The sequence below is a fragment of the Falco rusticolus genome, chromosome 13 (assembly GCF_015220075.1).
Source record: "Falco rusticolus isolate bFalRus1 chromosome 13, bFalRus1.pri, whole genome shotgun sequence".
NCBI classification, from domain to species: Eukaryota; Metazoa; Chordata; class Aves; order Falconiformes; family Falconidae; genus Falco; species Falco rusticolus.
Window position 1 is genome coordinate 13,696,981 of NC_051199.1, and position 24,909 is coordinate 13,721,889.

Here is a 24,909-nt window from a genome sequence, read left to right on the forward strand (position 1 = left end):
CAAGGTGCATTCAAAACTTGACCAGACAAAGCTCAGAGTAACCTGCTCAAACTTTTGAAGTTAGCCTTGTTTTTCATCAGGGGATTGCACCCGAGGTCAGCTCCACCCTCAATTATTCGTTGACTGTGACAGAAGAGGGCTGAAGAGCAATCTCACTCAGAACATTGTTTGAAGGGAGAGAAACTGGAATCAGTTGTATTCAAATCCCGATGAACAATGGAGGGCAACTGCATAAACTAGATGATGTGATTTGCAAGAGGACTGAACAACATCAGATAGCTTCTGCCGCTTTCCTAATTTCGTTTTATGATACTTACGTTCCATGGAGATTGCATAAACACACACTCCTCCCCTCCCCAAATCAAAGAAATGAAGATCATTCTCAGGGAACACACCTAATGTTTTCATGTGTGGTCTCACTTGGATTGAATCAGATAGGCAAACAGAACTCTGAAAATAATCCCTGTTCCTCAGCAAAATTAGTCTTTCCTTATTTTCACGGCTGAGTGGGTTGTAAGTATGGGTGAAAGGAAGGTGAACAATTCAAAAAAGTATTTTGTTTTTCATTTTCAGTCAGAGTAATAGCAATCCTCTCATGCAACGTAAGCGGGCTACAAAAAGGCATTGGTGGTGCAGTATCTAGGCCAATCGGTGTGCCTATATATGACCTTACATTCTTGTTGCGGTTTCACTATTAGTCATTGTCTTTTTACAGATCAGGTTGGTTTTGTTTTTTTTACCAGTGACATCATCGTGCTCAAAATTTTCTACGTGCACATCAATATCACATAACAGATAAAAGCACCCATGCTCCCAATAAAGGAGAGGTCAAAAAGGAGTGGAGGTTGTGGTCTTTTAACATTTTAATTTTAGTTGCTGCTGAGCTTCAGAGAGGGTGATTAGCTGGGGAGAGGTGATGGTGCAAAGAGCAAGCAAATGCCCACTGAGTGTATTACAGAAATGAAAGTGTTTTTTCCTTTTTAAGGTATGGAGCTGGCTGGGAACAGAGGGTACTTAGCATTTTAAGAGCCATCTTCATGCATAAAGTCCTTGCTGCAGCAGGAAGTGAAACGATCCTAGTAATTTTTCTTCAGTAAGACTTCTTAATTGCAGACTCCATATTTAAAAAAAAGGAGGAAGAAAAAAATCCTTGGAAGCTAAATGTTGGGTATGGAATGATGGGGACCAAGATATCAAAAGAATCAAAAGAAAAAGTGGTAGAAAAGTTGAAAGTACAAAATGGTTGAATGGAATGGACTAGGTGCAGAATATGTTCTGCTGTAATGTATGTTATTTATAGCATCACAGAACTGTAGACTAACTTAGGTTGGAAGGGAACACAGGACATGTCTAGTTCAAATTCCTACTCAAAGCAGGGTCAGCTATGAGATCAGACCAAAGTGCTCAGGGCTTTAGCCACTTATGTCTTGAAAACCTCCAAGGATGGAGGTTGCCTAGCATCTTCTGGACAACCTGTTCCAATGCTTGAGTGTCCTCATGGTGAGAAAGTTTTTGCTTTTATCAAGTCAGACCTTTCTTAAATTATGATTTACATCTGTCAATTTTTCCTCCCACCGTGCTCTGCTGTGAAGAGCCTGGCTTTGTCTTCCTAATAACCTCCGCTCAAAGCCTCTCTTCTCTGGGCTAAACAAGCTCAGTTTCTCCAGTTTCTTACATAGTAAATGTCCCAGCTCCTGTCCATCTTGGCCACCCGCTGAACTTGCTGCCGTTTATCAATGTAGTTAAATGTATGGAGTACAGAGTCAAACGTAATGGAGTTCTTCTCAGACAGAAAGTATTCAGAGGAGAACCAAGACAAGAGAAACACCTTAGATGGTTCATGGTCATCTTAATACTCGGAAACAACCAGGAGCTGAAGAAAATATTTAAATATCTATCTATCACTGTGCAGAACCTGACTATCTGATCAGACCAGCTTTTGTAGATTCTGTCTCCACTGAGCGTAGCATATATCCTAGAGCCACCATGAAAGCTGGTGTGTTTACGAAACATTTCAGCCTAATAGCAGTTGTGCTCCATAAAAGTTTTATCAGGTGCAAGCGTCCTATTTGATCAACTAGCTCAGAAGAGGGTTATGTACGATGGTGGTGAGCGAGTGAACAAAGCATCCTCTCAGTTGGTGTATTATGAAATTTTCAAGGTAACAGGTAGGAGGTCTGCGTCACACTCTCCCTTTCTGCCCTACGTCAAGCACACCAATGAACTACTGCCTGTACACTTCCAAAGGCTGATCAGCATTTTATCTGTCTAACAGTAAATTGGTCAGTTTGGGGAGACTGAAGATTGCAGGCAGCTCAATGCTACTGAAGTAGAATAGGATTTTCCTTCTCTCTTTCAAATTTCTGTTACACCTTTCACCCTGAAGCAGCTCAACGCACACTGCAACCAATTCACAAATTCCTGTGTACATGACAGAGCTCATGTCATTGCCCAGCTTGATTCAGAAGGAAGTGTGGCATGGCTCATTACCTAGCAAAGCCATACAGTTATGTATGGCCTGAAGCAACGCATAGCATCGGCTGAAGTAGAGGTATCTTCCTCAGTCATATGCTTTGTATGAAGCTTTCTCATGCAGTGTGCAAGAGTATCCATTGTATGGAAAAAGAACAACTACAGCAGAGTCAGTATACCTCCTTCTTCTGCTTTCAACTCCTCTGTAGTCTTTAATTGTTCTGGGAACTACGTACTCCTAAGAATGGCAGTGGTCTGTCAGGATACAGGGCCAGAAGGGATGCATGTTTTCCATTTCACCAGCTCTGTAAAGACATTTTGCCTGGAAGTTAACATAGACTGTGCGAGTAGTCTTGCAAACTTGAGACTTCCAAATGATGCTGCAGCCAAGGAAGCTGGGTTGCACAGGTGCGTGGGTGGTTTGTAGCCAGAGAAATAGGGGACGGCAGTCTTTGGAGACCACATTGGGTGTCAATTCTTAAAGGATCCGTGAAGATTGGGAAGGAAGACATTAACAGATCTATCCAAAAGTGTTCCTTCCTGAAGTAAAAACTTCAACTTCTAAGGCAACTGGAAAGAAACTTTGTAAAAAAAACCCCAAAACAAACAAAAAAACCCAAACAAACTCTTCCTTCCAGTGTAGGGTTTCTTCTTGGAAAATATCTGAACTTGAGTGGTTTGCCTATTTTGCAACAAATGTCATTTGTGTGTTTTTAAGAAGAGCGTGTGGATTAACATTTTTTGCTGGATTCCTGGAGAACCTACTGGATATCAAATACCAAATTAAACATCCTTTTGATTTTACATGAGTTTCCTGGTATTCCAGGTTCTTTGCTTCTGCATTCCCACACCTTTGGTGTTTCCTATAATACAATTCTTTCAATATCCTTAGTATGCTGAGGGGTTCTTCTGGAAGAGACAAATAATTACACCCTGCTGTTCACCACATCTGTTTATGAGAAGAAAAACTGTGTTTTCTGCATGATCAACTCTGCTGCAGTAAACAATGTCAGATGTTTATTGTGAAATAGCTACAAACTCTGACTTAACTTGCAGCAAGACGTACTTGAATGCATCAAAGTACTCTTGGAAGAGCTTTCAGCTCTGTGTGGGTGTTAGTGGTCTGGGAAACACTATTTTATATCAGTGTCTTGATTTAACTCAGCTTGTTATCCGTAGGTTGACAAGTCATGCAAATTACAGGCTTTTTTTACTACTTTATAACTTTTAGGACTCGCTGGGAGTTATAGCTGTGAGAAATCTTCTTCCCTTTTTTACTCTCTTTGCAAAATTCCTATACCCAGATACCATAGCGGATGTGTATTTTCAAGCTTCTCTAAACTCATACTATACTAACCCATTTTGGATTCACCAAATATCTTTAAACAAAAGTGATGAGCAGGAACTTCCTCTTGCAACTGTAGCTGTGAGTTGCAGTTTGCAAATTCACAGACTGCAACAGAATTATTTTAGATTTGGACTGACCAAAGAATTAAAGCTACTGCACTGGGCCACTGAGCAGCGCATTAACAACTAAACACACCAATTCTTTTCCTTCTGGGGCTCAGTGTTAGGTTGCCGCCTTTGGAGATCTCTGGAAAGACTTAACTTGATTTTTCAGCTAAATCCTGCCTGTTTCTTGACTTTCCTCAAGTCAATGCAAAAATGGTGCAATACTGCCTCATGACTGAAAGAAAATGCCTGCATTCACTCCAAGATGGGGCATGAAAGCAGCCAAAAAACCAAAACAGGATACCAATACAGGAACTATACTCTTACAAAACCTAAACTACATTCAAATGAATGTCTGCTTACTAGTTTTGTCTTTATTTCCAGTCATAGGCTGAATATCTGGCTTCAAAACATTAATAGAAATTATTAAAGCAAGACAGGTGATGTTTGGGGTTTTTATCACTGAGGAGGGTAAATGGTCTATGTATAATTCTTCCCTTTTTCTTCCTCAGTTAATCTTTAAAGCACCAGCCCCCTCTCACCAGTTTCTGTTTGTCCCAAAACCAAAGCTTTTATTCTTGCCTTCGCGGAGGTTAGATATTTGCCATTTACAGGCGGTGTGTGGAGGAAAGGTGGACCTGGAGGGGGTTTTTGCATCTTTTGGTGGGAACATGCAGTTTAGAAAACAATATTTTAGTTAGAAAAAAAAAAAAATTGCTACTTTCCTTGTACATGAATTAATTTTGAATTGATACAAAAATGTTTATCTGGGAAAGCAAGAGCTTAGTTGGTGTAGCAGCAGATAATCCTTGTAAAGGTATTTGCTTAGTTTATGGAGAGCTCTGTAACAGAGAGAAGACTTTTTTTCTGTTACCCTTAACCTGGCCCCATTTTTCCTTGCAGAAACTGTTTCCCAAACCCAGCAGAATCCCACAGCACTGTACAGCAGATTCAAGCCAATTAACATTTGGTTTTGCTCTGCTGAAGCACACAGCTACAAGTTTCCAAGTTGTTAAATCTGTCCATAGGCCTCAGATGAGAAAGAATAGTCAGATTATAAACTCGATACTGTTTCGTATCAGCAGACCCCATTTGTGTATTGTATTCAGCTTCAATCAGAAGGTAATATAGAACACACCTATACCCTAACTAAACATCCACCCAGCATTTGCCAAACTTCTGAAATATTTGGGGTGTGTGTGTGATGTGTGTGATGATAAAAACCCCGCACCCCAGAGCCATGCAGTGCTCAGTAAACGGAACTATTGCCTGCTGAACCTCTCAGGCATGCACTGCTGCGTGCTTAATGAGAGACGGAACCTGTAACCTGTGTTTACTGAGAATATGTCAGTGTATCAGTATATCAATAGTCCTGTCTCATGTTCCCATAAGAGCACAGCAAGCTACTTCTTGTTGAAGAGGCAGCTGTAAAATAAGCTAACTTCTCAGGAGGAAATGAATATACCACACACGCCAAAAAAGGTCACACTTTTGTTTTGAAAGACTGTTTTCTACTAAAGATGATTAATCATAAATAGTCTGTTTAAATGGTATGCTAGTGGGAGGGATTTGTCTCCTAACCTTCAGAAGTACATTTGGATGGATATACTGATGAGACAACTAAATCTTTGTCTGTATAGTTATGTCAGGGTGCAACATACCCAGTTAAACTGTGTAAAGGCAAGTGGAACATTTCTTTCTACTGCTGCTTTTTAGCAACACTTATTTCAGCCCATCCCTTCCTCCTTTAGGAGGCACAAAGAGGGGCTTTTACAAGTGTGCAGTTAAGGGTGAAGAAAAAAACATTTTCACATGATGATAGAATCTCGATACCACAGACATTTGAATGGATAAGGTCTACTTTCATAGCAAGGTTGTGATGGAAAGCCCAACCTCACGCCTTTTGTTTTCTCAAAAATATCTGAAGTGGTATTTGCTATTTCTTGATATTTCTTTCCTTCTCTCTTACAAATTTATATTTATTTATGTGTATGGCTGTGTATAGAAACAAAAAAATAATTCTGGTTTTCAAACAAAACCATTTAAGATCTAGTTTTTGAAAGAAAGAATTTAGAAAATATTATATCATAATCTCAGGTTTTAGTGAGCATATGCAATAAGCATTTGAATATTCATTTGTAGAATGGTGAGGAATGGCAAGGGAAAGCATTCTTGACTGCCTGTGAGAATCAAGTATGACGAATTATTCCTCACACTTTAATTTAAATGTCAGAAGAGACTTCTTTGTCCAAACTTAGTCACTGCAGTTATACAAAGATGCACAAAAGAAATATTTTGACTCTGTGTGGTTTCTTTTAACTAGAAGTTCACTTTTAAGCATGATTACCATGAAACAGTCTCATATGCTTATTCTAAAGCAAGCATCCATGCTCTCACAGGCTTGTATGGGAATTAATCAGGCCAAACTAACCAGCTTTGGCTCTAGTTGGAATATGGAGACATCCTATTTCTCCAGCCAGAGAAGGCTATGCAAACTGAGTAGCTAGTATAAACACCTACATCTTTCCCCTTAAAACAGTGATGATCTTGGAATGACTCTTTCTAACACCAGCATTATCAGCTGTTTGTATTTCGTAACTTCACTGTCTTGAAACTACAATTTGTCTATTTTTTCTGACCCAGATGCTTTTTTTTGTTTTAGCTTTATTCAAGCAAAATTCTCACTGCAGCCACAAAGACAGATCAAACTTGGCCTGAGTTGTGTGCAAATACGTTTGCTATTTGAGCTGCACACTCAGAGTGCTTTGAATTCCAGAAAAATCAGGTCTTGCCAAATGTACCAGGCAGGCTGGAAAAATATGAGTAAGTGAGTACAAACATGCTGCGTTCTGAATATCTAAAATGTGGTTTTGGCATTGCAATTTGCAAGAACCCAAGTGAAACCAAATAAAAAATCACAGATAAGGCCAACTTTATGATGTCAGTGCTCCTATGCATAGGCATCTTGGTGCTGGCTGGCACTGAGAATGCTGATCTATGAAGTCAAGATGTTTCAAGGGGGAGTGTGTGTTTGTGTGTGTGTCAATGCAAATCTTTCTACCCCCTCTGCCATTCAGTACTTCACATGTTGCTCTGATAGGCTGTTACCATAGTGTCGAGTTTTTTCCAAATACTTGAGCACTCTTCCATTATCAAAATTGACAATATCTATCATAGGCATCAATTCTGGAAGATGCATCCCATCAGATAGCATATAATCTTCCAGATAGCAAAATAAAATCTGAGGGAAGAGAACACTATTCCTTGCAGAAGCTGAAGTTTGGCCCTTCTCCCTGCTTCTTCTAAAAGATAAAAAAAGAAAAAACAAAACAGTGTGGATGTTCATTTAATTTTTCAGCAGCCTAGTTTTCATGGGCTCACCAAGTAGCATCAGCTCAGTACTGCTTCAGCTTACAGTCAGTCATCAGCACATAGCTAATATCCAGATACATATTGCAAAGATGGAATTACCCTGTGCAAAGGTCATGCAGGAGCATGGCTGGCTACATAGCTGTGTGCAGAAACCCCCTGGAGTCCTGGAGGATAGCAAGTTGAGCATGAGTCAGAAGTGGACTTCATAACTGCACCTATGAAGGCTAACTGCAAACCACATCACATTCGTAGAAGTGCAGTGAGCAAGCAGTTAGTCTCTTCTTGGCACTTGTGAGGTGGCATCTAGAATAATGTGTTCAGTTTTGGACCCCCAGTATGAGAAAGACTGATAGGAGACAGTCCAGGAGAGAGCCACCAAGATAATTAGGGAGCTGATAGGCATGATGTATGAGAAGAGACAAAGAGCTGAGCTTGGAGAAAAGCAGCTTCGCTTTCTCCTGTAACTAGGAGGGGAGGTAACTGCCATCTTCAGCTAATTGGTGGCTATTAGAGATGAGGCCACCTTCAGAGGGGTGCACAGTGAAAGGATGGGAGGCAAAGGTTACAAGGTAAAAGCAAGGAAAATTTCAGTTGGATATACAGAAAAAGAATCTTTGTAGTGAGGGTGGTTAAGACTAGAACAGGCTTCCCAGTGAGAATTTTCGTTCTTGGAGATATTCAAAACTCATCTGGATGGGGCCCCAAGCAACCGGATTTAAATTTGAAGCCATTCACATATTTATTAGGAAGTTGGACTGCAGATGTCCAGTCAACGTTTCCAACCTAGATTATTCTCTAAGTCTGTGAAACTCAAGTAGTCTGCTACAGCAAGAGGCTGCCCACCTGTATCAGGGAAGGCTGCTGAAAGATCTCTATGATTTTCCCTAGGAGTAAAGAGCTGTCCCACTGATCATCCACACTGTTCTTCAGGGGACAGGAAGCTGGAACCACGGGCAGAGAAAAGACCGGTTGAGAGTCCGGATCTTACGTGATCTTACATCATGCAGACCCAGTCAGCAGGCTGTTGTTCACCATGAAGGGACAACTTCAGGAATTTTTCAAAGTGAATATGGCTTGGAGTGGGGGATGTTCTCCTTTCCCTCATGGGACCTCTCTGCATGGATCATGGATCCTTGCTGGTCAGACTTGGTGCGAAGGGCATCATTTGGCCTAGCTGGGAGAGCTTGGGAATTGCTGTAACTTGCTGGAGTGGCTGAGGACAGGATTACAGCTAGCATGGGCAGGCGTTTCTTACAGCGACATTCAGCTGAAAGCGATTACATTTCAGCACTGCCTTAACTAAGAAAAAACAATCCCTCTTACCCCTCCTTCCCCTGCCCTCAGTGGGAATATCTGATTATCGCCTTTTCAGTCAAATTCCACACAGTTCCTCTTTCCTGATGCCAGAAGACAGCCTTTCACACAAAAGCAAAGATTTACAAAGAGGAGACAGGCACCATTATATCAGTTTGTTCCATGGCAACTTCGCGCTCTTAAGAGCTTGCAACAATACAAATGATGTTCCTGTTCTTTATTGACAATGTTTCCCAGCTGTTTCTGGTTTACAAAGAGAAGCCTCGTCCTTCTTCGTTATAGGCTGTACCCTGTCCCTACAGCAAACCCCACAGGAGGAGTTCACGATGGGGCACTTCGTAGTTCACTCAGGCAGAAAGAGCACAGCCCCAGATGAGAGGCTGCAGATACAGCCTATGCCTGTCTATGTTGATGTACATGTATATGTGTTGTGCATATATAATAAAAAGTAAGCACAATGCTTAATCCTACCTATGCACAAAATAGCTGTCTACAGCAACGCAGTCCAGAAGTAACTCAGGGTTCTGTCCTTTCTTTTGTAACAACAACTATAGCTCTTCATCCCTTCTCTCTTAGGACAAGTTTTCCTTTTAGGACTTAATTTCAATTTTCTTGGTAAAGTTTTTGTATCATCTTTCTTCTTCATGCATTCATTATCTCAGTCTTATCCTGACATATACATTATGCAAACACGCTCCACGTTCGTGGAAGCCCTATTCTGAATATATTACTGCCTTCTCTGCAGTGATTTCAGTGGGGGTTGTGGGTTTCTATGGAAAACAGCACAAGTCCCCGTGCTGCTCAGTGTTTACTCCTCTTCCTTAGGGTTTCCTTTGGATCCTTATCCCTGACTACGGGCTTGAACTCTGAACTGCTAGTAGGCTTTGTTCCTAGTAGGAACTTTCTGTAGTAGATTCTATCTGCATTTATTCTGTTTTAGATAAAATAACATGAATATAAGAATGAAAGTATTTGGAATTTAGGCTAAACTCAGTGTGTTTCTTCTAACAAGCTTATCAAAGCTGCTCTGATGTTTTCCATTTACAAAGGCAATGACACATGTTAGAGCTCATAAACCAAATGCATGTGTAAGAGCATCACTGGGCTGGAAAGCCCTACTGCTTTTCTGCAGTCTCACAGAGCTATGAGCAATTGGTTTACAGGAGAGAAATGTCTAAATGTGTTGTGGTTTAACCTCAGCCTGTAATTAAGTACCACGCAGCTGCTTCCTCACTTCCCCCTCACCCACAGGGGTGGGGAGAAGCATTGGAAAGGAATGTAAAACTTGACGGTTGAGATAAGAACAATTTAATAATTGAAATAATAATAAAAAAGAACAATAATAATAATAATAACAGTTATAATGAAAAGGAGGGAGAAGGGGACAGGAATGAAATCTGAAGGCAAGGGAGAAAAGAAAACTAGTGATGCATGATGCAGCTGCTCACTGCCCACTGACCGATGCCCAGCCGGTCCCCCAGAAATGACTGGCAGCCCCAGCTAACACCGCCCCAGTTCATAGACCGAGCATGATGTCCCATGGTATGAACACCTCTTTGGCCAGTTCATGTCAGCTTTCCTGGTTGTGTCCCCTCCCAATTTCCCGTGCCCCTCCAGCCCTCCCGCTGGCAAGGCCTGAGAAACCAGAAAGTCCCCAACCATGCTGTTCCCACACCAAATCCAAAACACAGCACTGCACTAGCCACCAAGGAGAAAATTTATCCCAGCTGAAGCCAGGACTCTACGACAAGTGAAAGGATGCACAAGAAGAGTTCTGCTTTTTTCCCTTCCTGTTTTTCTGCAGAAGCCATTGAGTCATTCCCAGGCTAAATTCACACATCGTTCCAGATTGAGGCTTTTTATGTAACCTTCAAATAAAAGTTTCACTTAGCCTTTGAAATTACTCCAGTTATTTTACATATATGCTACTAGGTATCTGTTCTTCCCCCTTTTGAGATTTGAAGGCCTTCCTTTTCTATTATACATCTGCTCTCCTGTTGAAGGAATTCTAGTTAGAAGCATGGAATTTCATTCAAGAGAATGGTTCTGTGTCTCAGGACAGGTGGTTAAAGCTACAGGGTTGTAGAAAACAGTTCATGCTTACATCAGTCACAGACCAGAAATCAAGGACACAATTTCCTGTATGCCCTGGACAGTTCTCACTACCCAATAATTTTGCCTTTTCCACCTCAGCATTCCCCGATAAGGAATTACTTTATCTGTTACACAAGTTGTGAAGTGTATTGACCATGCAGGATCTACAATTCTTTTTAAAGTTTAGTTTTTAGCTGAAAAAAATACCAAGCACTAATAATGACTTGAGCAATAATAGCAGAAGGCATTAACTTACCCTATGACAATGCAGGAGATGGCAGTTCCCAAAAAGGCGTAGGTTAAAATTGATCCTAAGTTACGAAAAAAATGTCTCTGGGGAGGCAAGTTTGAAAAGAAGTGCTTTGTGATATAGTCAATGAAAGAACATTCAGACCAAGTTGAAACACTGTACCTAGAAGTGCCATTTTTGTTACAACCTGTACCTCAAATATAAGATGAAACAACATAGTCTACTTCAGTTATTTTGGAAAATACAATTTCAGATGATTAATTTTTGGCCTGCTGGAATGCCATCAAAATTCTCCCTTTTATGTATGTGGCCAAATGGTTCAGGATCATAACAGAAGTTCACATTGAAAGTATCTGATGCAAAGACTGCTGTAATCCCATCCCTTGAATAACGTCCTGATTGTGCACTATACAAACCACAGGTAGGCTGCTGCCTACGTGCAGTGTCACCAGATTTGAAGTGGTCTCTTCTAAAAACAGGAATGCCCAAGTGTTATTAACTGCGCGATCAAATCTTTGCACAGATGCAGAAAGGGAGCAGAATGAGGTCCATGCATCTTTCATTTTCTTCCATTCCTGTCAAGTTCTTCCCATGCAATATAATTGTTAACCAACTCTGCTCTGTCACTGGCCTGTTGGATCTACAAAGTAGCAATCACATTCAGCCACTTTTGTAATACAAGAAAGAGACTCATACCTTTTTTAAACTATATCCAGCATGAAATATAATGGGTGGCAACAAAATATTGAAGAAGATGGAAGGATCAAATGTCATCTGCCGGAAAGGAAAAAAGAGAGAGTAAGGACAAATAATCATTTAATTGGATAGAATAGACTTTGATTGTAACTTCTTATCAGGATTAATCTCTGGATCAGCTTCAATGTCTGCAGGCCAGAATGTTACTCAGCTGTTTTCTTACAAGTATCAGTGTGTAGCTCCTTACTGCTTATATATATCTAGAATAGTACTTGAAAAACATTCCTTACAGAAGGAAATCAGCTATGCACTGCTTTACGGGGAACACATACAAGCAGTATTCCCTGTGATAGCATCTGCACTACCAGACATCCAACTTGACAGTCCCATGGATTAATTCCTGGATCAGTCATGGACTTCTTGTTCAGTTTCAGGGAAGACACATCATCAGTGCTGAGCTTCAGTTCCCCACATACAGAATGGTGATAAAAGAAAAGGCCTGCACTACCAAAACCAGCGTAATGTTTCCTTTGAAGTATATCTATTTAGGCACAGTCAGAGCTTGCTAATCTTGCTTACTTCACCTGAGTTAACCCCAAAGTGATCAAAAATATATTTTATATCACATTTTCAGCAGGCAAGGAACATTGCATATGGCTAGGTAATGTAGCTCAGATGCGACATAACTCATTAAACTACAATTGTACTATCAGCTCTGCTAACCTGCCAGCATAGCTTTTTACTGTCTTAAAGTTTCTCAGTAAATCTGCTGACTGCTTCACTAGCTTCATTTCTGTTGTAACACATCTTGTAAAGTATAATTGGTCCAGTCCAGGCAATCCATTTTGGCCTGACTGCAACAAAACAAGCTCTAGATTCTCCACAATAACTAGCTATTTCTGCATCCTATGAAAATGTAAGTTTTGCAAAGCACAAGTTGTCCTTTTTGGCAGAAGGACTGCCTACACAGACATAACATTCACAAATGGCATAAGCCTTTTCTTCCAGATTTCAATCTGAGGGTTTTGTGATGGCCTTAATTATTAGCAGCTTGACTAATTTACCAGTAACATCCTCAGTTCCTTGCTTTTTTTTCTATTTCTATATGTGCTGACACCATAAGCCATATTGGCATGGCAATGAAGCTGTAATTTTCTTCTGGTGATGTCTGTCTCTGTGTTACTGAAGATGCAACGTACCCCTTGTGTCACAAAATCTGAGAGGCACCGACGCTGTCCTGTTGCCTACTTGTCTTGTATCTGTTTTATTGGCAAAGGGGTTTCCTTGTATCCTCAGTAAACTAAGAAGTAGATTCAGCAATTCTCTGAAGATTAGCTGGATTTTCTGCAAAGACATCGCTGAAGTGCTCTTTGCTTTCAGAACTGATGGTATGCTACTGGGTTAGTCCCCCTGTGGTTCCTGTTCCAAGCCACCGGCTGGCACAGCAGCAGACACCACTTCATCCTCTGTCAGGCAGTTTGTTACACTCAAATGCCTGTGCAATGTCAGCCCTGTTTATGCAAAACACACATTTTTATTTCTACAACAGCCAGAAACAGTTTATAAAGTACCCATTATTTTTTTTAAAGTAATGCTAGAATGAGGATGATGTTAGACAAGGGATAAAGTTCTTATTCCAGCTGTTGTCGGTACACTGTTCATATTTGCTTTCAAATTCAGGCACGGAGAGAGACCAAGGACAATGTTCAGTCACTGCAATTCATTACAAACCTCCAGTAAAATAGAATCCTGTTTAAAACCACAGCATTGCTGGAGAAAAAGAAAATTAATAAGCCTGTGTACTGTTTACTGCTCTGTCAGCAGCCTATATTATACCAATCCTTTTAAAAGAGACAGGGTGTAATTAATGCAAAAGCTTGCAGCTCTTTTGTTGAGATAAAGTGATATTTTAAGGCTACAGTGTTCTAGATTAATTATTTAGCTTCAGAAGAGTAAGACTGACCTACAAAATTACTTCTGTCTTCTTACTAACACATAGCTTGATTTGATAAACAGGAAGCGAGAGCTCAGCCTTTCTTTCCATTCTGCTTACTTTGAATTATAAAGTTGAAAAAAACTAGTTGGCAAATAATATGCCAGCAAATTCAGTTGTGTTGGTAACTTCATTGAAAACATGGTAGAATAAGGATTTTCTTCACTTATGAACTAACAGCCTCAACTGTTAATTTTGGAATTAATTCAACAAATACATTAAAACATTTTTTCCATAGACATTAAAAATCCTGACTGCATGTTTTATTTTTTAAAACCGTGTTCTAAAGTATACACATTTGTAAGTCATGGCACAGCCTATTCTTTCTGATAAATGCACTTAGTAAACTCTTATACTGAGGTCAAGTGAATTATAGTTGCACAAAAACCAGAGCATGGTCTGATGCTGTTTTCTGGTTTTTATGTTAGTCCTTTTGCCAGTCAGGAAGACTGCCAGGCATTGTTATTGTCTCCTAAATACTGTTGAATTCCTCCCTCTTTCCTCTTTTAAAAAAAAATAAATTCTTTTTAAGAGGATATTTGCCAAATAATTTTAAAGGAAAAAGGAGTGAAAATCCCAGACAGACTGAGGCCTCTCCAGCAATATTGAGAAATGCACAATTCACAGTCGAGACTCTTATGAATCTTCCAGCAAAGTGAGACTATAGAAGAAAGATTGGGCAATCCCTGTAAGGGCAACAGAATCTTCTGTGGGAGTTAGTGCTCCTTTCTCATACACAAGTCAGCTTTAGAGTACCAAGTTTGATGAAGATGTTCAAATGTAATGGATTAGTACATATGTCTTGGAAACTCAACACACACTTTGCCTAAGACGAACCTCTTGCGGCCAACTAGCAGGAAAAAGGATGAAGATTCAGCAAAATCGGACTGGTCTGACTGCCACAGTATTTTCCTGTCTCCACCCACCACAGCTCTAACAGTCCTTGACAGCCCAGTTCTTTCTGAGAACAGCAAGGATCTGGCAGTAATAATAGGCACACAATGGTGTGTCAGCAAGGAATTTGAGCAGATGGTTAAATCCTAGTTCTGCTGAGTTCCCCAGCGTACATTCTAACATAACTTAAAAGGTTTTATAATGATAACCACTATAATACACAGGAACATGTATTACTGTGCTAGATACGCAAAAATACTTGAGAAAAAGCAAAATACTATATTGCGATACTGTCAAAAAGGACTGGCAAAGGCTTAGAAGCTACATGTGTATATGTGATGTCTGAGCATAAAATCCAGGTTTCAGAAAGTCCCTCTGCATTCATGAGTTCTTTAAATTGCTGCTCTTTTTTAAGTAAGTGAATGTTACAGAAGTAAATATTGCAAGAGTGGGGAAAGACTATACTAATGTAAAATATTTTAATTGTTATACACTGGAAAACAGAAAAGGCCATGACATTGTATAAGACTGAACTTCCCCCTACACTTCCCTTTTTGCATCCAGCCTGAATTGCCGCAATGCTGTCTGCCAAGCTTGGGATCAGCCAGTGAAAGCCCTGCGGTAGTGAGTGAATGTATGAGAACATTGTAACACAAAATTTTAAGTGTTATAACCCCCCCCCCCCCCCCCCCCCCCCCCGCACACACACGCACATCTGTGGAAGATTACATATATACAAGTTTATATTTTGTAACATGTCGTTACCTCTGCTGCACACAAGAGGTAAACCTCCCTTGCATTATGCTGCCAGAGCAAGTCACTTTTAAAACAGAGAACAAGTAAAGTTATCAGTGCGGCTTCTAAGGTTTTGGTGGTGATGAGTCCGAGGTAACAGCTGAATCAGCAAGTGAACTCGGTGTCTGCAGGATGTGGGATTGTCATCTAAAAGAGTTCAGGCAGCTATAGCCAGACGTATGCTATGTGATGGTCAGGCTTCTACCACACCTCGCTTCCTTTCCTGTTCTCTTCTCACCCTAAATTCAGAATAGCCTCTCTCTCTCTCTGTCACATTTTAGCTTGAAATGTTTTCCACTCTCAAGGGTGTAAATAAAAGAAATATCTTACACAGTTCAGAGCAAAAACAACATAGGTTTTACCTTTTGAAGCATTGCATTGCCCTGGTGGCCATTGACATTGTGGTGGCTGATCTCTCCTTTGTATTGATATTCATAGACCTGATTAGTTATATTAATAAGTAAAGTGGATGGCCCAGATTTCAGCTTTTCACATTCATAAACAGTTCCGCTTTCAACATCTGATGCTTTTGTCGTGTATCGTATAATTAATCCCATTACAAGGCCTGGAGAACAAAAGAACAAAAACAAACAACAAAACTAAGGAGATTCAGGTACTTTTTAGTATCTGATGCTACACAATTACAGTTTTGAACAAAAATGAACTCTATTAAAGCTAGGACGCCATGTTCTCAGTATTTCCACCTTCACAGAGGTACACCTACCTCACTCAACACTTCACAGATGACCATAAAGTATGGTCATCATAATTTCATTGGAATACAGATGTTGGTTTGACATATGCTCAGTTGTACTCCTATTTTTGTGATCTGGTTGCTGGAATCATTCTAGTTTAGTTATTAACTGAGTTGCTCACTCACTGCATTTTCAACAGAGGTTTGGAGAAGGGGGCTGCCTGCATAATTAATGTGTTGTACTGAGCATATGAAAATCAGCTGTGCTTTTGGAGATTTTACACCATTCATAGGGGAAAAACTCCGACACTATCCTCAGGCACATTTTGCTTTCTGTAGAACACTATTTTTGAGACTGTATAAACATGGGAAAATAAAAGCAGGAAGAAGGAAAGGAAGATTAAGAATGGGACTAATTGATTTGATTATCTATAATTTAGGACTTTTATCTAAGACAGACATTTTGTCTTCCTTTACAGTCAACACAGAGGAAAAGGTACTTCTGCAATTGTCCTCTGGAGGATCTGTGTCTTTCTGTTGGCTCTAGTGGGAGCTTGCAAGAATACTTCAGGGGGGGTGACCAGTATTTAGCCAGATAACATTACTGAGATTATTTTCACCCTCAGAAACTTGGATTTGGTTTCAAATTTAATTTCCATGCTTCTTTTATGTCCTATGTGCTTTAAGTCCCATCTATATGATGCACAGCTTTACAGTTACTAATTATGAACACATTCATAAAATGCTAAGACTACTCAGATTAAATATTGATGGAAGACATCTACATATCTAGACAGATATACTTACGGATGAAAGATAAGAAAGAAATTAAATTGCAGGAAATAGCTGATAAGGATCTGAAAAATATGAAGTTTAAGTTTTATCCAATAATCAGATGCCATGGTGATAAAAGTGATCATAAATACCTAGGGAGATAAATAGGATGTCTTTATTATTGCTGCATTTTTCTGTAACTGAGACTCTCTGAACAGCAGATTTCTAGTTCATGTAAGGCAAGTTTGTTGCTTCCTGGACTGATGCTACAACAGAGTAACAGCTCTATTGCTTGTTTAGTATGCATATGCATTTATGCTTGTTTTTTATATATTGTTTAATATGGTTGTTTTCTTTAAATGGTAGAGGATTTTGATAAGCACTAGAGAATCCCAAGGCCACTTTCTTAAGTTATACAGCATTTGTGCGACAAATCAGATAATAAACCTAGCTGTAGTAAAAGACAGAATTCCTCAAAATTTTAGGAGAAAGCATGTATGGGAAAGGGGAAGCAAGCAATGAATGTGCTACTGTGAAATATGACTTCTACAGTGGTCAGCCCCAGATGTCTGAAATGATGTCTCAGAACCCAGGAAAACATTCACTAGTTAAAACTATCAGGGTTTTCATCTTATTTTTATTCAATTTCCTCTAGAAGAACGACATATTTCATTTTCAAATTAAATTTAAAATACATTAAAAATTCAACTTCATTTGATGCCTGGGCAAGACCTGATGTTTTCTTCTCATTCTCTGGAATAAAAAACTTTCAGTTTTTCTGTTACCATATTTATTCCTGTCACTCAGTGTTTTAAAATATAGCCTCTCTTGCACTTCTGTTACCAGACTTTATCAGCTCAGGTAACAGAAATATTTTGCAGATGTCCAGCAATGCCTGTGCAAGGACACTGGTAGAAAAAGACTCTTCAAAAACAGGAATATTTGGCAACACAGTTCACTAGAGTCAGTATCAGATCACAAGATGGGAATAGGTTTTGTGTAGTCAAGAGAAAGAAGTGTTTGGTTAGACGAATGTGCTGTTACAACCTGTTCACCTATCCCATCATCTCCTCTTTCACTTCCTATTTCTTTCCTTCTGAATTCTCTCTGCCTGCTGACCGAATTTCCCTGTATGTCCCTCATTATCTTTCCCAGACATGATTCTTCTGTGCTTGCCCAACTTCTTGTCTTGCTCTGTTTCCTGGTCTCTAATATTTACCTGCTTGTTTATAGCATCTGTCATATTAACCTGCCTTTTTCTGAATAGTTGTACTTAGGTCTTCACATTATGTCTTCCAGAATTATGTAGGACAGTAATCTTGTTTTCTAATAGCCTCGTTTCTGTTATACTGGCAACACTGAGCATCATGCTCATTTGTACAAGTAACAGTCTTGCTGCATACAGAAGACAAGACTTTAAGGAAACAGCACTATTTTTAACTGAGAGCTCAAAAATCATGAATAAAGAGCGAAAACCATATAGTTTAAATCTGACTATTCAGAGTTCTTCTTCCGATTTATTTTTTAGCTTTTGAAGTTTGACTGTTTACATGGCTTGTGCACTTAATAACTTTCAGAATGGCAACATGGAACTGCTCAAGGGAGACCAGTGGAAAGCAGTTGACATTGCCTTTACCGTCTCTGTTGTACAGCCAGGTGGATACTGTGTCCTACAATACCGAGATTCCTAGTATGTGTGTTATATTGGCTAATTTAGCATATACTTTGAACTAAACTCTGTTTGATTGTTTTACAAATCAAAATGAATGTTCTCAATTACAGTAATGCAATTGCACTGAACGATTCAAAAGAAAATTATTTCAACCTGTAGTGTCAAATTTAGACTAGAAGTAGAGGACTGTTCTTATTCTGTATTCTGAGAAGATACGTTATCCTCAGCTGTAGTCTCAAACTGCCTCTGTAGGAATTTTCTGGAGTAGAAACAAATGCAAATATTGTAGATCCTGGTCCTGCAAGACAGCCTTTGAGTATAAATTAATCCATTTGCAGAAAAGGAATATTTAAAAAATGTGATCACAGTAGCTGTAGAGAAATAAAGATCAATGGTGACTGAGATTTATGACTGGAATTCAAGTTTGCCTTTTGAGTTTTCTTCTACTAGCTTTAGATCTTATCCTCTGATGGAGTTCCAATCTGAGTAATGTACAGAGCCACACAAATAATGAAATTATATTAAAAGAACAAGGAAATTGTGAGGGTATCCAACAGCATACACATATTGGAGAAATTCCATTATATTCCAATATAAAAATATAATATAACGTTAATTACATATATTGTATAATATTTTATATATATATATATATATAATATATATTCCAATACAATTCTAATTGGGTATCAATGGGGCTTGGAGGTCCTTGTAGCTCTTAAGGAAATTCTGTATTGTGTTAAATTTTAACAAAATGTGGACTGGATACATAATGATGGGTTGATTCATAATATTCTCAAATCTCTATGGAAGGTTCAAAGACAATTGCTACTGCTGCATTGTATTGCAAGAGTCAATATAGGTGATGGGATCTTACCCTTCCTTCAGTAATAATAAATGTGCCAAAGACCCTATATAAACCCCCCAGTGAATTAAAAATCTGGGAAGAGTGTATTTAATATTTTAGTAGGTGTATCATTTATGGAATGTGCTTTCTGCTTTAAATCATTATATAACATTTCTTTCATGACAGAATTTGGGAATGTAGATCATATTCTAATGGAAATAATTAATTTTTAAATAGGTGCATAATGTACTCTCCTTTCTACTATTTTCCCTTCCAAACTGAAATCGTGCTTTTGTAATGTATCTTCTGAAACATTCTTCATAGTTCATTTAAATATTCTTTATCAGCCTACTATAAAATGTCAGCTTCTGCCCTGATCATGGTTTTCCTACTTTTTCCCCTGAATCCTGACAATCTTTCATCACTGCGGATGTTGTAGTCAGGAGGCCAATGAAGTGCTCTGTTTCACTGAGGGCTAGAGACGCCGGTTTCTGGGACTTGCTACATCCATTGCTGCCTTTGAGAATTAGGGATAGCCAGAACACACAATCAGAAGGGAACTACAGTTGTTTCACGCAAGAGACATAATGGATTTAGGAGGTGTAAAAATCATATTGCCTAATCATTAGACACCTCCACCAAAGCTGAACCGAGAACTCTGACGGTGCCTCACTTCCAAACAGCGCTGCATGGGATGCTCAGAGAAGGCTGTGGGAGGGCTCCTGTGAGCCGGCTTTCCCACTGCTGAGGGGAGCTGAACCACTGGAAGGAAGGAGAGCAAAAAGGACTGGTGGACCTTCCAGTTCCCTCAAATTTTCAGTAAGCTTCTCCAACCACTACAACACAGAGCCATTTCTTGTGGGTGCTACAGTGATCATGTTCTGTCTTTCATTCCTTTTGCATTTTCCCTCCAGTGTGACCATCCAACCCCACAGAGCACCACTCTGAAGGCAGGCACATCTTCAAGCAGCCTTACCTCCGCCCCAATGGGTACCACACGTTCCCTAGGGGTAAGAACTATTCAAGCTGAGATCAATTTCAACTGAAGTTACTAATTAACCCAGCAGATAAAAGGCACAGATTACCCTGGTGAGTTGTTGCTGGGAGGTTTTTTTGTTTAGGTTTTTTTTTTCCTAAAGTTTAATTCTGGCTGCCTACCTGCAGGAGTGCTTTAGCCTGTTAATCAGAGGTAACTGGTAGCATCTCTGTGTAGCCCTGATACCTAAATCCTGAGGAGGGTGAGAAATTTGGGTACTTACACTCAGTTTTTCATTGTGCTAGCTCTTGGCTATTCCCCCCCAGCTTATGTATTATGTGGGGAATTTGCCATCTAAGGTTTTATGACCGAGGTATTTAAAGATACTAGGCCCTGTAGGAGCTGGCTAATAGGCACTTAAGTCTTTTATTGTCTAGTTGTCCATTGCTGAGTACTAAGAGGCCAGCTTCTGGGGTCTGGTGCTAAAAGAGAGGCCACCTACTCCTATCTGAGAAAAGTGCTGTTCAGTTTTCATCACTGCTTGTGTAAATAATCTACCACACTGATTTTGACTATGCTGTTGTATAGAAAACTGTGCTGATAATGCATATAAAAATGCTCTTCCATTTCTGGGTGGCACGAAGTTACTTTTTCATATCCACCTGCCTCCCTGATATACAGAGATCAGGAATTAAGTTGAGTTTACTATTTGGGGTCTGTTTGTCAAACCAAGCTACAGTGTGTAGAGAAACTTTTCCTCTGAGATACTGGAAAGCAAAGGAAGGAAGGAATAAACAGGTAAGTCTGTATTCTTCATTGTTTGTGAGTGATTTTTTCAGTTTGGTGTCAAAACAAAACATTTGGAGTGCTTAAATAATTTCAAGCTAAGTACCTTGAAATGAGTGTATATACGTACACATAACTATTTTTTTTGTGTGTGTGAAATAATGTTGAATTCCTGTTATGCTAAATGCCTTGGGTTTTATCTTTGCAACTGCAGAAAATTTTTTAATTTAACTATAGGTATATTTGGTGTTGAACCATTGCTTTAATTTAAAAAAAAATACATCTCAGTTTTTGAAGTTTCTAAATGGATGGTTTTCCAGCATGGGCTTTATTTGGCTGGAACTGTTCAGCCTAAAAGTGCATTTTCTTGCAAAGCTTAGGCAAAAAAACCCAAACCAAACCCACAACCCCAAAAAACAAAAAACAAAACCAACCAAAACAAATGACCAAAAAACCCCACCAAAATATCCCTTTCATTTGTTCTATACTTTAAATAGAACTTTGTATCAGGTTGTTCCTAGTGCTTAGTTTGTGGCTGATCAGCACTTTGCAGTAACTGCAAAACTTCTTCCTGTTTTTGTATTTCTGTGTTGTGGTTTTTTTCCCTGGTCTTCCTCTTATTTCACTTTATCCTTTCCAGCACTATACCCCTAATGGCATGCTGTCTTTGATAAGGAATACAGACCCATCTATCATACCATGGCTGCAGTCTGCAAATAAGTGGCCTTGTTCTTCTATCACTCTAACAAATAGCTTGATGAGCTGGAGTAAAGCAAACTGTAGGGCAGAGACATCTGGTTTGTACAAAATGGGTACAAACCAGAATTGTTCTGATAATGAAGGCAAAAAATAAGAGGGCAGGATTTAGCTCACAGTCAGTGCCTGGTGCCATGAAGATTTTCTCCTGAAGTTGCTGCGTGTTGATCTGACACTTCTATCGTGACCTCTGAAATTCCACTTTCTTTTCATTATTGCTATTCCACAATGCTAAAGATACCTAAACCCATATCCAAAATTTCTAAGGATTGAAAGGGCATAATCAGCTTCTTAGGTCCTATGAATAAACTTTTTTTCTGTGTTTGAAGGTTGCCATAAATAATGCAAGACTAAATAGACAGTTTGTTTCCAATCATGAGGAATGTTTCCTTTGTTCATGAACATTTTTAATAATTCAAAATCTCTGTCCTGCTGGAGCACTCGTCTCTTAACTGATCAAAATAATATCATGACCTGCTTACCCCTATGATGTGCAGATAATGTTGTAGGCCAGCAGCAAAACAGAACCAAAAACCAGATAAAACTAATTAAATACTGGTTTGTTTGTGCAATGTTGTATTTCCCCAGATTTAATTTCTATTTTGATAGGCTTTTGTCTAAATCTTCAGCAAATGTTGTCAGTTGCACATGGGAAATGGCACAATTGCATAAAGAAAGCTACTATAGAAGAGTCACCCATGTAATCCATGTAATTAGAAAAACATTGCCATAATTTAAAAGTTGATCATAATTAATATATTGCCGTTTCATTGCTAATAGAAATGCAATAAGCAAACGTATTCTCCATGATGCTGTGTAGCTTGTACCCTGTAAAACAAACAAAAATCAGTGAAAGCCATTGCATTTAACTAAGTATCGTGTGATGTGTATTTCAGTCTCAACTGACTCAGTTGAAGTGTGTTTTCTATGTGCAACAGATTTCAGGATTGGAAAAAGGGCATGTTACCAAATAAATACTATTTCACAACTTTAAAATACATGCGAGGCTGGTGAGAATTAAGAGATCCCACAGACCCAGGTGTTAAGGGTTCAGTGACTGGCTTAATACAAGTGTTTCTTGTTTACCTGCTTTCCTTCTAAGTATCAAGTCACTTGTGAAGATAGTAAGTGAGCCAAGATGATGAAATAGCCTGTGTTCTTGAAATTTCATACAGTTACTTTAATAAAATAGTCTGAAAGGGACACAAGGAACACTGTGATCTTCAGCTGCAGTCCTGTGAAACTGAGATAATTTTAAAATAGTTGATATGGAAAGAGCAAATGAAGACTTTTATCTCAAAATGTAGGAGTCGGTTGCCTTTTCTGTTGCAGACTTGCAGCTGAACCTCCATAGAGATTTTTGCATGCAGGGTGCCATGATAAACAAATATTCTTCAGAATATGCAATCTTAACATAACCGGTTTGGGGTATTACACTGCTAGGACATGCGATGTGCACAGAATGAATATGAATCAAAACAGGCTGGCCTTTAGCTGGCTGCTGACAGCTGTTTATTTGTATCTTCCATTTTGATAGCGTTACCCTCCTATGTGTGTTTTATGGTAACAAAGTGGCAGTTGCATACTTCTCTCAAAGTGAAACAACAGTAAGAGAGAATGACAGAGAAATCATTGTACGTGTAAGTGTATACCACTACACCACATACACATACAGTGTATGTACCACTACACTAGTGAGCACTTCTTATAGCGGACAATGCAGAAAGTTGTACATGAAAGTGATACACGATATTGCAAAACTTCATAAAAGAAGATTAGAGCTACACAGGCAAACTGAAATTACAGTATGATGACAGCATTCAGGGAAGACTTGAGAAGCATTCTTCAAAGTGTGTTCCTCAAGGGCACAAAAGAAAAATCTCAAGATCTTTTAAACTAGACAACATGGCTGTATCCACAAGGTTCCTTAGTCTAACACCTTTGAATTTTAAACAAAACAAGCATGGGGAAAAAAGCAAATGAAATAGTCTCTTTCACTGAGGACACATCATTCTTTTGAAAACTGTAAATTTCTTAACTCCTAACATCTCATACAGTGGCTGTCTGCCCACAGAGGAGCATAACATGCACATCGTGAGGATAACCAGCCCAAGACAGTTGCTCCTTTAACCAGTCAGCCTCTAGCTACTTCACGAGAGATACTGTTAATGTTATTTTACCTGCACAGTTATGGAGCTGATGACGTTTTGTTCAGCACATTTTCTGAGCTTTGTCAGCACTTGATCGCAAGTGCCTGATCATAAATATGTGACTAGTCCCATGTTAAGATGGCACTGGAATTTATACTCACCATAAAGCATAGCTCCTCCAGTTTCATGCAGAAAGCGGAATCGATGGTTTTTGAACAACCAAATAGTTAATATTGTAAGGATGAGAAGAAAGTTAAAGACTAGCAGCTCCACAGCTCCCTGATGATAAAACTGATCTTCATCTTTCACTGATATATATTTCATCAACTTCTCCATTTCATTCCCTTTATGGAAAATGTGTGCAAAATAAAAGAAGGAAAAAAAAATAATCACAGGAAGGAAAGTATTATCTATCACCTTTGGTACAAAGAGCCCAGATACTACAGAAATTCACAGCAAGCACATCTGTTTCGTTTGCAGGCTCCTAGCGAAGTGCCCCAGCTCCAGCTCAGCTGGGTTCCCGTTACAGCTTCCTGCTTCCCTCTTAAAGCTGCCCCGTCGCATTTCTAACGTGGCGGTTGCCTTGCTGGACCAGGCTCGCTCCAGCTGCAGATGCACAGATCACGTCCAAGGCTCAGGCTCTGCTGACCTCCAAAATTCTGTTGTAAATGGGTCTGTGTTCGTAACGTTTGTTCCTGTAGTTTACAGCATAAGCTAAATCCTAAAAAAATTATTTTTCGTCTTGATAGTTTAGATGGAAAAAAAATACATGAAAAGAATGGCATGTCAATCTTTGTGACATTTGGGGAGTTTAGAAACCTTTTCCTCTTTCTCATTTTTAAATGTAAGCAACACAGAATAAAGGTGGCACTTTGGTGCAAAGATGGAAGAATAAAACAAAACAATTAATAAGGACTTCAAG

The 24,909-nt window shown here is 39.3% G+C and overlaps 1 protein-coding gene across 3 annotated transcripts in view; it reads right to left on the bottom strand.

Moving 5' to 3' along the window:
- Window positions 1-24,516, bottom strand: part of SLC9A9 (solute carrier family 9 member A9) — a 211,426-nt gene extending 186,910 nt beyond the window's left edge. Inside the window, exons 1-4 of one of the 3 annotated variants that reach the window (XM_037406813.1) lie at window positions 24,405-24,516; window positions 15,695-15,897; window positions 11,651-11,728; window positions 10,961-11,037 (exon numbers count right to left, since the gene is read on the bottom strand). In XM_037406813.1, coding sequence (XP_037262710.1) covers window positions 10,961-11,037; window positions 11,651-11,728; window positions 15,695-15,889 — 350 coding nt within the window. In that variant the 5' untranslated portion in view covers window positions 15,890-15,897; window positions 24,405-24,516. Of the gene's footprint in view, window positions 1-10,960; window positions 11,038-11,650; window positions 11,729-15,694; window positions 15,898-16,833; window positions 16,934-24,148 lie in introns of those variants that run through there. The other 2 variants (XM_037406812.1, XM_037406814.1) reach the window with 2 other exon arrangements.
- Window positions 24,517-24,909: the final 393 nt, after the last annotated feature.